Source organism: Hylobates moloch, unplaced genomic scaffold (assembly GCF_009828535.3).
Source record: "Hylobates moloch isolate HMO894 unplaced genomic scaffold, HMol_V3 SCAFFOLD_22, whole genome shotgun sequence".
Classification (NCBI taxonomy): Eukaryota; Metazoa; Chordata; class Mammalia; order Primates; family Hylobatidae; genus Hylobates; species Hylobates moloch.
Window position 1 is genome coordinate 46304941 of NW_026652297.1, and position 13698 is coordinate 46318638.

Genomic DNA, 13698 nt, shown 5'->3' on the forward strand with positions numbered 1-13698 from the left:
ACTACGCTTCACAACCTGGTGGAAGGACCGCCTCCTCCTCCATGAAGTCCTCCCCAACGACTCCAACCTGCACTCGTCACCCCTTTCTCTACCTTTAGAACCTGTTGACAGAATCCTCGCTCTGGCTAACAATATATCTTTCTGTGTTGCTACATGACCACTTGGTGTGCGTTTCGATCCCACCAAATGAGTCCGTAAGTTGCTTATGGTCAGGGTTACAGCTCTGTATTTCTTTCTAACAGATGTCCAGCAAATTCAAATGGAGTAAATGGCCCCGTGGTTTCACTCCCTGCTTGTTCATGGGACACTTCCGTCTTTTCAGAAAACACCTAGGGCTCAGTGTTTCTACAAAGTCGTCGATATTAGATTGCTTTGCAAAATGTCCCTGTGTACACTGTGCCCACAGTGAGATAACTCACAGCAGTCACAGGGGCAAATGAGAATGTGGTCCAGGCAGGCAGACCCGGATCTCCCCTGGCTTGTACCTAACATACCTCAGGGGCAGGGGGATACAGTCAAGAGTTCGAGCTTAGCCTGGCATTAGTTTCTAATGTGAATCTTCCTCAACTTTTTTTTTTTTTTTGAGATGGAGTTTCGCTCTTGTTGACCAGGCTGGAGTGCAGTGGCGTGATCTTGGCTCACTGCAACCTCCGCCTCCCAGGTTCAAGCAATTCTCCTGCCTCAGCCTCCCAAGTAGCTGGGACTACAGATGTGCGCTGCCACTCTCAGCTGTTTTTTTGTATTTTTAGTAGAGACAGGGTTTCACCATGTTGGTCAGGCTGGTCACGAACTCCTGACCTCAGGTGATCCTCCTGCCTCAGTCTCCCAAAGTACTGGGATTACAGGTGTGAGCCACCGCGCCTGGCCATCTTCCTCAACTTTTGGATGAGAAGATGAGTGTGGATAAGAGGGAGGGGGGTGTGGATATAAGGCTGTGAATGAGGGGAGCCTGGGAGAGGAGGGGAGCCTGGAAGAGGAGCAGAGAGGCATCCAGGCAGCATGGTGTGATGGAGGCCTCTGCCTGCCCTAGTGGCTAAGGTACAGAACTAGCGCATCCTAAGGTGCAAACCATCTGTCTCTCCAGGCAGTGCACCCAGCGCCTGGCCTGCTGTGCCCTTCCTCCCTCTGGAATCCCTGCTCTGAGCCACAGGGCTGCACCTCAGCACCCCTGGGGACCCTCCCGGGAGCACTGCTCACACTTGGTCTAGCTTTGGCACAAAATCCAGCAGCTCCTTCTCTTCATCGACATCCCTGGAATCCTGCCTCTCAGCCTTGGAGCCAATGAGTTCTTCCCCTGAAACAGCAAGAGCTCAAGTGAGCGACGGGGTAGAGGAAGAAGAGTCCTTCTTTTTTTAAAAAACCTCTGTTCCCACTCTGCCTCTGGGGGCTTGCTCCTGAGGAATGGGGAAGGTCTTGATGCTGCAAGGAGACTGGGAGCAATGTCTTTGTCCAGTCCTGGTCCTCCAGCTCTGGGATAGAGAGCAAGGCAGCCAGCTCCTGACATCTTAGATGCCTGAGGCTTTGCAGGAGGCCAAAGACACAGCCAGAAAGAACTTTGTTCACTTAGTTCCAATTCAAAACAGCCCTTTTAGCTGTGCAATGGCACCAAAGAAGGAACTGCTACTGCTCTTTTCCACTCTACACCAACAGAAGAATAAACTACAGTGGAACTGGACCCACTCATTTCAAAGGGCTGGAGAATTTTTTGTAACCATGGCAGCCAAAACCTCATTACTTCCAAAGCCCATCACAAAGAGGTTCAAACTACGGGTCAATCGGCTGCCTGCACCTCTGACTGCCTCTTTGTTTCTCTCTCCTAGCTTGAACTGGAGCTGGAGCCCCGGCCCTCGATCTTGAGGGGTCATTCATTGCCACCCAGGAGTGAGTGCCAAGGCTTGTGATTTCGAGCTGACGGAATGGAAGAACAACAGCTCATGCAGTTATGATCACAAACACGGTGGCATGGGCACAGACACAGAGATGGACAGGCAGGAGCTGCCCGCCAGGCATGGGTCTCATGGGTGTGAATACCCTGGTTTAGCTGAGCTCCTGGCTCCAGATTATTAGCTGTCAGAGGAAGATGGAAAGCAGGAATGGATTAGTGAGCATCTGGGTTGCTTAGGGTGAAATGCACTCTAGTGAGAAAAGACCACAGGAAACAGAAAGCGTTTCATACCCATTATAGTTATATGAGCAGTTCCTGGAAAGCAAAGGAGAGCAGAGTTGAAAGAAGGACCACATTGAAGGTAGTTAAAGCGAGAGGAATATATTATCCAAAGGAGCACCAGAAGCTCTGCTTCTCTAGTTGACAAAGTTATACAACCATGAAATTATCCAGATGGAAGGGACCACTGAGCTGATCCAGCCCACCCCACTATTCAACATCCCCAGAGTTGAGGATCCTACTACTCAACATCTCCATCTAATTAGTGCTGAAATAAGGTTTGTTGGGGGTAGGAAAAATACTAGAAGCATTCTGTAGTTCATACAAGCTGAGACTATAGTAATTTCTTTCTTTTTCTTTTAGAGACAGGGTCTTGCTCTGTCACCCTGGCTGGTGATTACAGCTCACTGCAGCCTCAAGCTCCTGGACTCAAGCAATCCTCCCACCTCAGCCTCTGGAGTAGCTCGGACTACAGATGTGCACCACCACACCCCGCTAATTTTTAGTTCTAATTTTTTTGTAGAGACGGGGGTCTCCCTATATTGCCCAAGCTGGTCTTGAACTCCTAGCCTCAAGCAATCCTCCAACCTCGGCTGCCCAAAGTTCTGGGATTACAGGCATGAACCCAGGCACCCAGCCAGACTATAGTAATTTCATAATCACAGAAATAACCCAAAACCTACTGACCCACTATGTGGTCAGAAGTGCAGCTTAAAAGGCATTCTCACAGATTTTGAATAATCCACTTAGTATTCGTTCAAAGCACAAAGAAAGAACCAGGCAGAATTTTATTACAGTTCCTCATGGTGCTGAGACTTGATCTCAGTAGAACCATGCTCCAATTTAATACACATCCATAATCTATGCAAACATACATGTGTTTTTGAAACTTCATGGGATTTTAGTCAATGTTCCTTCACCTAAGTATTAATAGAGTAGTATATTTGACAGTAGACAACAGTTATAAAAAGCAGGTCTCCCCAGTTTCAGTGTCCATCTACAGCGCTTGGGCGTGTTGTAAGGGGACAAAGCCAGCAGGTGGCAGGAAGCCCCCTTGGAGGGTGCCCGGAGCCCCTCTGTCCCCACCAGCCTAAGCTCGTTATCCCAACTTTACCTTCATCTTCCGAGACATCCAGGATCTCATCAACTGTCTCAGGGAAACTCATTCGATGCTTATCACTGACTAACTAAAACGAGAAAAAGCAGATAATTCAACCCAAACTAGAGCTGCACAACGTTTTTTGCCAGCCCAGCGGTTCCCCGGTCACGCCTGTGGGGTTTCCCCCAAATGAAGAAAAACAGACGGAGGAGGCGCTCAGCCTGGAAGCTGCCGGGCAGGAACCACTGGGATGGGACCCGGGAAAACTGGCTTCCCATCTCCCCAAACCCCTTCCACTCCACTGCTGCCCGGAAAGCTGGTCCCGCCCCGAGTCCTCTGGCCGCTAGGTGGCAGCACAGCCCCGCTGGAAGGAGGACAAGCTCCCACCTGTCGGGCGCGGCCCCTCCGACCAGCGTCCCGGAGCCCCAGAACGCACTCCACTTCCAGAGTAACCCCAGGCACGCCTCTGCGCCAGGCTGAGTGTGTCTGGGGTGGGTGCGGGGGAGAGGCAGACATACCACAAAACTGGTTTCATCCGTGACGACCTTGAGCACGTCGGTGACAGAAATGTAGCCCAAGCGCTTGGCTATGGCCAGAGGTGTGGTTCCATCCTGGGAAAAGAGCAGCCCGGGTGCAGTCAGACAGGGGATGGAGTCTAGGAGGCGGGGCTGGCTCCCTAGATACAGGTCGAATTCACCTTCTAGTTGTTCAGGAGGACCTGAGTGGACAGCCGTCACCGTGGGGCCCAGAAAGAGATCCCTGCACGTGTGTGTGCCTAGGTGTGTGTTAGCAGCAGTACCCACAGAGACGGGTGTGGGAGGAGGGAGGGCAGCGGTGCTTTCGATCTGCAGCGTCAAGTGTGGGGCCTTGCAACCCAGCAGAGGAAATCTCCCAAGGAGAAGTCAGGCTCTGCTAAGTGGGAACCCACTGGGAAGGAGGTCAGGAAGTTGCCAGATGCAATTTTAGGAAGATGAGGACAGAAGGAGGCTGCTTGCTGCTCCCAAAGTCTGTTCTTGGTGTCAATGATGGGGTATTAAAATAGTTGAATTAATTCATATACTTCAATGAACTCTAATCAGAATACTCAGAAATCACAAATCACCAGAAATACAGGGCATATTTTCTACTTCGATTCAAAGAGAAAGAGCTAGGTGACCATAAATGGATACTGAGGCTTGATTTTTCTTTTGACTTCTCTACTTCTAGGATTTGCCTTGGGCTCCGTTCAGATTCAAGCCCAGCTGCAGTTGCAATTTCTGCAACCCCATCTACAATCAAGAGTCCACTTTTGTGTGTATCTGTGAGACAGAGTCTCCCTCTGTCACCCAGGCTGGAGTGCGGTGGCGCGATCTAGGCTCACTGTAACCTCTGCCTCCTGGACTCAAGTGGTTCTTGTGCCGTAGCCTCCCAAGTAGCTGGGACTACAGGTGCCTGTCACCTCACTCGGCTAATTTTTTTTTGTATTTTTAGTAGAGACAGGGTTTCGCCCTGGAGTGTTGGCCAGGCTGGTCTTGAACTCCTGACCTCAAGTGATCCACCTGCCTCGGTCTCGCAAAGTGCTGGGATTACAGGCATAAGCCACCGCACCCAGCCAAGGGTCCACATTATTTCAGAGATAGAAGCAGACACAGAGATAATTTCACAGAATCTCCGCATGGTCAGATGAGGAAGCTCATACTGAACGATGATTGCTGATGTCACTAAAGATAACCTCAAGCCCTGAAAGATCAAGAACCACCCAGGACATTTAACTATGTTCACTTGTACCATACTGAAAACAGTTTCACATATTTTAGAATGGGTTTCAACAAGTATTTATATATACGGTATGTATGTGTGTGTGTGCATATATATATATGTATATGTAAGTGTGTGTGTGTCTGTATATATATATATATATATATATGTATATATAGACACACACATATATTTTAAGACACAAGGTCTTGCTCTGTCTTCCAGGCTGGACGTCAAGTGGGCAACTGGAAAATGGACACTGAACCACAGTGGCACAATCACAGCTCACTGCAGCCTTGACCTCCTGGACTCAGGCTATCCTCCCACTTCAGCCTCCCAATTAGCTGGGACTACAGCTAATACGTGTCACCACACCCACATAATTAAAAAAAATTTTTTTGTAGATTCAGGCACTCACTGTGTTGCCCAGGCTGGTCTTGAACTCCTGCCCTCAAGCAATCTTCCCACCTTAGCCTCCCAAAGTGCTGTGATTACAGGTGTGAGCCACTGCACTCACATTCAAGAAGAATATTTTAATAAACATAAAAGAGGAGGATAAATGGTGCTTAAAAGGAAAATGATCAATTCACCAGAAAGAGGAACTGATCATAGCACCCCATCCCCAGGGTACCCAAGGTAGCTGTGGCTTTAGGGTGCTGCAGCCCCGTCCAGGCCCCAGACATGTGCATTAACCTCTATGGTCAGGGGATGTCACACAGGGCTGCTGCCATGCGGAGCAGTTTTCTAAACTCAGGAGAGAGAGTGTACTCACCGAGCTGACCTCGTTCGGGGAAGCACCGTTTTTCAGAAGCAGAGTCACGATGTCTGTGTGTCCCTGCTGGGCTGCCTGGTGCAGGGGGCTGTATCCTAGCTGCAAAGCAAGCAGACATTTTGGCAGGGTTAGCCAGCCATTAGGCAGATACCTGCCTACACATGATAGTGCCTGTCCATCTTCGAAGTGGGACGTTAATAAAATGCATTTTCCCCCTTTCTTCCTTCAGGGTCCATGGTGAAAACTGTGGCAGAGCCCCTAGTACTCCCAGGGCAGCTCTGGCTGCACCCTGATGTGGCATGGAGAAAGGTCAGCACAGGAGTCGGGGCTGGGGCACCCCTGTACCTTGGTCTTGGCATTGACATCTGCCCGGTGCTGCAGCAGAAACTTCACCAGCTTGATGTTTCCATAGTGACTGGCCACATGGAGGGGAGTGTAGCCCATCTGAAAAGCAGATGAGAAGGAGTGACCTCCTCTCCTGAGCTGGGCATCACATGAAATCCTTCCCAAAGCAGCCGATTCAAAGAGAGAATGGACAGGGAGCCCCTTGAAGGCTGACATTGACAAGCTGAATGGCTGCTGCTGGGCAGAGACCACCAGGCTGAGATGCTTGTGGGAGACCCAAGGGGAGACGTCAAGCGGGCAGCTGGAAAATGGACACTGAACCGCGAGAAGAGGGCTATGCTGGGGTAGTCAGTGCATGGGAGATCTGAGAGCTATGGAGGTGAGGGAGGTCCCCCAGGATAAAGTGGAGGGTGAAAAGTGGGGCCGAAGGAGTGAGGCAGAGGCAGAAAAGAGGGAGGAGGGAAACCCTGAGAGAGCAGCCTCACAGAATCCCAGGGGAGCTATTTCAAGAAGGAAGAAACAGCCTTCAGGCCTGGGAAGGGTGCTAAGATGAGGGCAGATGGGGATGTAGGGTCATGGTCACTCCAATGACAACAGGCTTTTTCCATTAGAAAGCTGAAATCCCATTGAAAAACCCCCGAAAGGCTATCCAAGTGACTTAGTTGTGGTGTGATGGAATTTACGGGAACTAGTCATTGCTTATTGAAATGCATGGGCTTGGGACATTTGCTCATGTGAGTCTGGGCTGTTCAAGGAGTCGGTCCTGCTGAATTTTGTGGTAATGCCTCCCGTGGGCCGGCAGGCCAAGGCCCTCTGAGCTCCTTGGTCCCAAGTGTCCCAGGAAGCTGCTGCCAGATTCCAGAGACCACCCAAGCACAGGTCCTTCCCATAATGGGATGGCTTTGGGATCCTCAAGGCCATTCTAACCCACAGGACAGGGTCTCTCTGTGCAGGACCCCAAAAGACTAAATGGGGCCCGCAAGTGAAGCCTCAAAGATCCAGAACATTCTTGGATTTTAAGCAGATTCCTGTGGAAGCTGCAGGCAGTTGGAGACAAAACAGTTTCCAGACTTTTCTCAGGGTGACTTCAGCATAACATTGTTGCCGGCATTTCTGTGCTACTCTGGAGGGGGCGGGAGATCCTGGTACTGTCACTGTCCTTTCCTTTTAATATGGTTCCCTTGGGGGGAAAAGAAACAAAATGTAGCTTCTTCTATGAAGCCCACCTCCTCGCACCAACTGAAAACACCCTCTCTGCACTCTGTGCTCCCAGCTCCTCTCAACAGTAAATATCAAATTACGCTCTTCCTTCCTGTCCCTAGCAATCACCTCCACACCAAACTGCAGACACCTCGATGGCAGATTCCATTCACATAGCTCCTTGCACACACCAGAGGTTCAAAGAAAGTTGAACTGGATTTAACCAAGTGCTGGAAGAAACGGGGCTAAGCTTTTGTGTGGATCTGGGGAAACTTGACATTTTCACATGCTGACTACTCATGTTAGACAGGTCTTAGAGTCATGATTAAACATTCGTCCCACTTTCTCACTGCAGAGGCTCAAGGGTCTAGCAAACTTTAAAAAATCCCCAATGGGACAGTAAGATAATTAGGAGTAGTGTTTTCAAACTCCACTGCCAGCCCTAGGAAGTGGCAGAGAAGAATGTCCCACTAGGTCTTTGGGGTTTCAAAGCTCTGTGGAAGATTCAACTCTGAAGTGTGAGCAAGGAGTCCACACAGACTGAAGTTCCAGCTGCCTGCCTTACCCGGGTGGTGGCGTCCACCATGACGCCGTGTTTGATCAGCACATCTGCCACTGGAACGTGGCCTTCTTGTGCTACCAGATGGAGGGGAGTGAGTCCGCTCTGCAAAGAAAAAGACGTTCATCACCTTCTAGCAAGTAAAGAATTCCAGGCCACAAGGAAAGAGCTCTGAGGTCTGGGAGCTGAAGCTGACTTTGCAGTCACCAACTAGTTATTTGGCTCCAGGCAAAGCTCTTCTTGTTCTGGGCCCCAATGTCCTTATCTAAAAAGTAAAGTGGTTACACTAGACCAGGGGTTGGCAACTTTTTCTGTTAAGGGCCAGATCGTCAATATTTTTGGCCATGTCTCTGTATGACTAACATTTAAATGAATGGGCATGGCTGTGTTCCAATAAAACTTTATTTACACAAACAAGTGGTGGACCAGATTTGTCCCACGGGCCCATAGTTTGCTGACTTCTGATCTAGATGAACTTTATGGCACTTTCCCATTGTTGGTGCTTTATGGACTTCCCAATAAAGAATGCCCCATTTCCATGGTGAATTTCAGAGCCCTGTAGCCTTGGTTTCCTAATCTAGACAATAGGGGTTATCATGGATCCATCTCAGGGGCAAGGTGAGGAGCGCTGGAGAAAGCACAGGTGAAGCACATTGAGAGGCACACAGTGCTGTTTAAATGGCTGGGCGCGGCGGCTCATGCCTGTCATCCCACCACTTTGGAAGGCCGAGGCAGGTGGATCACCTGAGGTCAGGAGTTTGAGACCAGCCTGGCCAACATGGTGAGACCCCATCTTTACTGAAAATACAAAAATAAGCAGGGCGTGGTGGCTCATGCCTGTAATCCCAGCTACTTGGGTGGCTGAGGCAGGAGAATCACTTGAACCTGGGAGGCAGAGGTTGCAGTGAGCCAAGACTGCACCACTGCACTTCAGCCTGGGTGACAGAGCAAGACTCCATCTTAAATAAATAAATAAGTAATGAACCATACTGTTATCACTGCACAGCCAGTGCTGGCATGGTCAAGAGGGCAGAGCATCCCGCCAGGAGTGAACGGACCATATTCTTGCACGTGGCATCACAGCTTCCTCAGGAAGGCAGTAAGGTATCAGAGATGTTGTTTGATATGTGGGCACCCACATGAAAATGTCAGAAAATTCTTCTCTCCCCTGGACTTTGCCTCAGTACCCTTTGCCTCAATACCCTTTGCTAACGTGGGACCAACAAAGCTGGACTTCTCTGCAGGCACAGACAGTGTCCCCTCTGCAGGACTCCACTTGCCCTCCTCTGCCTTCTGCACACCCGGCAGGCTGACCAGAGGCTTGTGGGCAGTCATGACGCCCCACCACACGCCGCTGCAGCCAGAACTGGTGGGCCTCTCCTGCAGGCAGGCGGGGGTGGCTCAAATGAGAACAGCCCTCGGTTGAGGAGTGACTGTGTCAGCCTCTCAGGCGGGCGCTCTGCCTCATTCTTGAGCTAACACCAATAATCTGCCTCGTGAGGGTGGCGTGTGGATGACAGAGTGGGTTTCCAGTCACCTTACTGTCTCCTTGCAAAGCTCACATTAAGTGGGGCAGTGAAGGAACCCAGAATGCCATGAGATATAATGAATATAATGGTCCTACCAGAATGGTTCCCTCATTGGGGGTCAACTGTTCAAATTTGTACAAAATGTGCCAGATTTTGTACAAAATGTGCCAGATTTTGTACAAAATCTATAGGTTTTTAAGAAATCTTAAGTTGCCCTGAAAATGCTTGCCTTTCTGAATGTGTGCTATGTGAATTTATCATCAAAGAAGTGGTTCTTCACATTGCATGGTTCCACGTATACGAAATGTCCAGAACTGGCAAATTCCTAGAGACTGAAAGATTTGCGGTTGTGAGGGACCAGGGGCTCTGGGGGAAATGAGAAGTGACTGCTAACTGGTATGAGGTTTCCTTTTGGAGTGATGAAAGTGTTCTAGAGTTAGATCATAGGCTGCTGAATTCTGTAAAAATACTAAAAAACATTGAATTGTAGAGTTTGAAAGGGTGACTTCTAGGTGAATTATATTTTGATAAAACTATTACTTTAAAAAGAAGTGATTTTTAGTCTTTTTTTGGGGTCACACATTCCTTTGAGAAGCTGAGAAACACTATGAATGCTTTACCCAGAAAACTGCTCACATGCCCTTCCTCCCCAGATGTGTGCGCAATTTCAGAAGGCTTTATCCTCACATACCTATTGTTGCTGGAGTGAGAACTCCTAGTGTACAGGTCAGTATTTTTAAAAATGTCTTTCCCCCACGGAACATAGAATATTTACTCCCAAATGACAGAATGCACTCCTGAAGGTAGGCACCGGCCTATATTTGGGAAAGTGTATTATGGATTTTAATATTGATCTTTCTGCAGATCCTTCAGTCAATCTGTTTAGAAAGATCAGCAAAGGCTTTGGCATCAGAAAGGCTCAGAATCCTGCCACCTTGGGAATAAGCAACCTTTCTGACTCTGTTTATTCATTTATAAAATGAAGGTGAAATGTACACAGGGCTGTTCCAAGGATTACACACACACACCCCTAACTCAGAACCTGGGCACACATAGATGCTCAATATGCAGACACCACACGTTGTTATCCAGCACTCCAGGGCAGACCCGAAGACGCCATGCCTACCTTGTTCCCCAGGTTGCCATTGGCTTGTTTCGAGAGCAGCAGAGCCACCATCTCTGCGTGGCCCTCCTGGGCAGCCAGGTGAAGGGGCGTCACACCTTGCACCGACTCAGCGTTTGCTGAGCCCCCATACTGCAGCAGACTACGGGCCACCTCCACCTGGTTCTGCTTGGCAGCGATGTGCAAAGGGGTGTAGCCGTTCTGAAACAGAAGAAGCCACCCAGAGCCTGGTTACAGGAATGCTGAGCTGAAAATATCAACACACAAGCAGGGGCTGAGTCTGGTTCTTGGCCAGCTGGACACCCAATGAGCAGGGCTGGCGTCACCCAGGAGCAATTTAGGTAAACAAACAAACAAACAAAGAAAATCCATTTGATTTGGAGACAGCTCCTCAGGCTTGCATAGCCTCTATATGTCCATCTTTTTTCACCATCTGTTTTCTGTTATGCTTTGACAAACTGCTGGATAGGAAGAGAATAACTGGAAGGCTGGGTAAGGAAATGAAAGATTCTCATTTCTTCCTCCCTGCAATAAGAGCCAAAAACCCCAAATATTTCATAAAGAAAAAGACACAACAGGCCCTTTTCTTTCCCAGTGCAACTGGGCCAAGTGCTGCCCTCTGGGCCTTGCCGGCATTAGGCAGGGTGGTTTAAGGGACATGCACCTGGCAAGGGACTTGAGGATGTGGGACAGTCCTCACTCCATTGTTAACTACCCGTGTGACCCAGGGCAACATGTTCCATGACCTAGACTTCCTTCTGTATCTTTTACGTCATTAAAAGTGGATAATAGCGTCTCTCTTGTTCATTTCTCGAAGTTGTTAGGTGGATCAAACATGATACTATATATGAAGGTATGTTCCAAAATTAAGATATAAAAGTTGGCAGGGCACAGTGCTCATGCCTGTATTCCCAACACTTTGGGAGGCTGAGGTGTGAGGATCACTTGGGGCCAGGAGTTTGAGACCAGCCTGGGCAACGTAGCTAGACCCTATCTCTACAAAAAAAATAAAAATAAAAAATTAACTGGGCATGGTGGTGCATGCCTGTAGCTACTCAGGAGGCTGAGGTGGGAAGATGGCTTGAGCTAAGGAGTTGGAGGCTGCAGTGAGCTCTGATCGTACCATTGCACTATGGTCTGGAGCAGAGTAAGACCCGGTCTCTACACATAAAAATTTTAAAAAGTAATGCACCTGTGTGTCATGGTTTTGCAGTGCACTGGTTTGCAAGACATTATAATTGCACAGTGAGGTGAAGGAGCTTGCCTCAAAAGTAAATCAACGACGTCACCGTGCACTGTTTATTCAGCCGATTTTTGTTTTTATTATTATTATTGATAGCAAGACTGTCTCCGTGAAGGAAGCAGCGCATGGGTTTACATTCTGGAGCACACTCCTTATCTCCCTGCAGGCAAGAGACGGTTCCCAGGTGGGCGCCTTTGCTCATCACTGCCGAAAACCACTTTCACCTGCATTTTTTTGAGCTTCATTAAAACCACATAAGGTCACTAGGGCAGGCATTTTTATTATCCTATTGTGTGGAGAAAGAGGCCAATTCTCTGTAAGGTTAAGTGCCTTATCTAATGTCACGTAGTAAGCAGAACAACAGATAACCCAACCTTGACCTTCTGATTGCACAGCCCAGGTCATTCCAGCTAGAACAGTGGTTCTCAAACTCTGATGTCTACACAAATCCCTTGGGACCTTGTTAAAATGCAGTGTCTGATTCAGAGGCGCTAGGGAGGGCCCGAGATTGTGCATTTCTAGCAAGCCCCCAGGTGATGCTGACAATGCTAGTCCAGGGATCACACTTTCCGTAGCAAGGCCCTAGGGCACTCAGGGTTAAGGGCAATGCCAGGCTGGAGGACGTCCTGGACATGCGCCCACCCAGGCCCATAGCAGATGGCTGCCCAATGTGGGATCTGTCTCAGGGCATGAGATTTCCCCACCTCGGCCAGCATTCCTCTGGCTGAGGACTGAGTTCTCCCTGCCAGCCACTCTCTTACTGTGGAAACCAACATTTCTGATTCTGCCAGCATCACTGGTCAGGAAGAGGAAAGGGAAAGAAAGGGGCTGGCCAAGGCAGTCAAAGCCCTGGGTACAGGGAAAGCTCAGCAAGGTGGGCCCACAGGCGGCTTTTGTGGTGAAATGAAAAGTTGTGACTTACCCAAGGAACTGAATTAAATTGAAAAATCATTCTCTTTGAAGAATGACATGTGATAATTCTTTCTAGTATTCTTCCTTTTTAACTTGATTATGTTATGAGAAAACATTAAATTGTTCTTTGTAGGTTGTGTTCATGTAACAAGATCATTTGGATTATAATAAGTTTAATTAAACAACATGATTTTTGCACTGTATTAAAAGAAAGCAAAGGAATGGGGTGCGATGCCACAGATCCAGCCTGAGATGCAGGGTCGGCTCAAAATGGAGCTAAGCCTCCCCACAACGGGACACAGAGCACCAGTCAGCGCCGGCCCAGAGAAGGTTTTCACTACGTAAATGAAAAATAAGACCCTAAGCCTCCATCTGGGCCAAAGAGATCTCAGAAAAACCTTAAAAACTGAATTCCCAGCCATGAAGGAAGGGAGGTTGGACACGCCTTGCTATACCCACTCCCTTTCGGAGTTTAGGCGCAACTGACCGCCATTCATGTTAAAAGAGATCATAAAACTAACCAAAGGGACTCTTTGTGACAAGACACCAAATTATCAACAGGACCCAAGGCCACAGTAGGCAAGGGCTGAGTCACATGCCCCCTGGAGGTCCCTCGGCCCAGGACCCTGGTGAACAGACCCTTCTCTCAACTTAATTCTTTTCTGCTGATTCCAAACTTTTAGATAAAGCTTTACTCCTTTAACCAACTGCAAATTAAAGAATCTCAGAATCTGCCTATAACCTCTGGGCCTTTCTAGGTATTTTTGTCAATATATACCTTCCATGTATTGATTTATGTCTTTGCCTGTAACTCCTGCCTCCCTAAATGTATAAAACCAAACTGTAACCCACCGCAGACACACTTTCTCAGGACCTCTTGACACTGTGTTGCCCAGGGCCATGCTTATCACATTGGCTCAGAAGAAACCTCAAAAATACTTTATGGAGTCTGGTTTTTCCAGTAATAACTACATGAAAGCAATGATTATTAGGCCATCTTCTTTTTTTTTTTTTT

At 48.5% G+C, this 13698-nt stretch overlaps 1 protein-coding gene across 5 annotated transcripts in view; it reads right to left on the bottom strand.

The window, feature by feature from the left end:
* Positions 1-13698, bottom strand: part of ANK1 (ankyrin 1) — a 242735-nt gene that overhangs the window by 45971 nt on the left and 183066 nt on the right. For all 5 annotated transcript variants that reach the window (XM_058433668.1, XM_058433669.1, XM_032144332.2 and 2 more), the window contains 8 exons: positions 10532-10729; positions 7883-7981; positions 6118-6216; positions 5773-5871; positions 3782-3874; positions 3279-3351; positions 2177-2200; positions 1198-1294 (listed from right to left, as the gene is read on the bottom strand). In XM_058433668.1, the coding sequence (XP_058289651.1) occupies positions 1198-1294; positions 2177-2200; positions 3279-3351; positions 3782-3874; positions 5773-5871; positions 6118-6216; positions 7883-7981; positions 10532-10729 (782 nt within the window). The remainder of the gene's footprint in view (positions 1-1197; positions 1295-2176; positions 2201-3278; positions 3352-3781; positions 3875-5772; positions 5872-6117; positions 6217-7882; positions 7982-10531; positions 10730-13698) is intronic.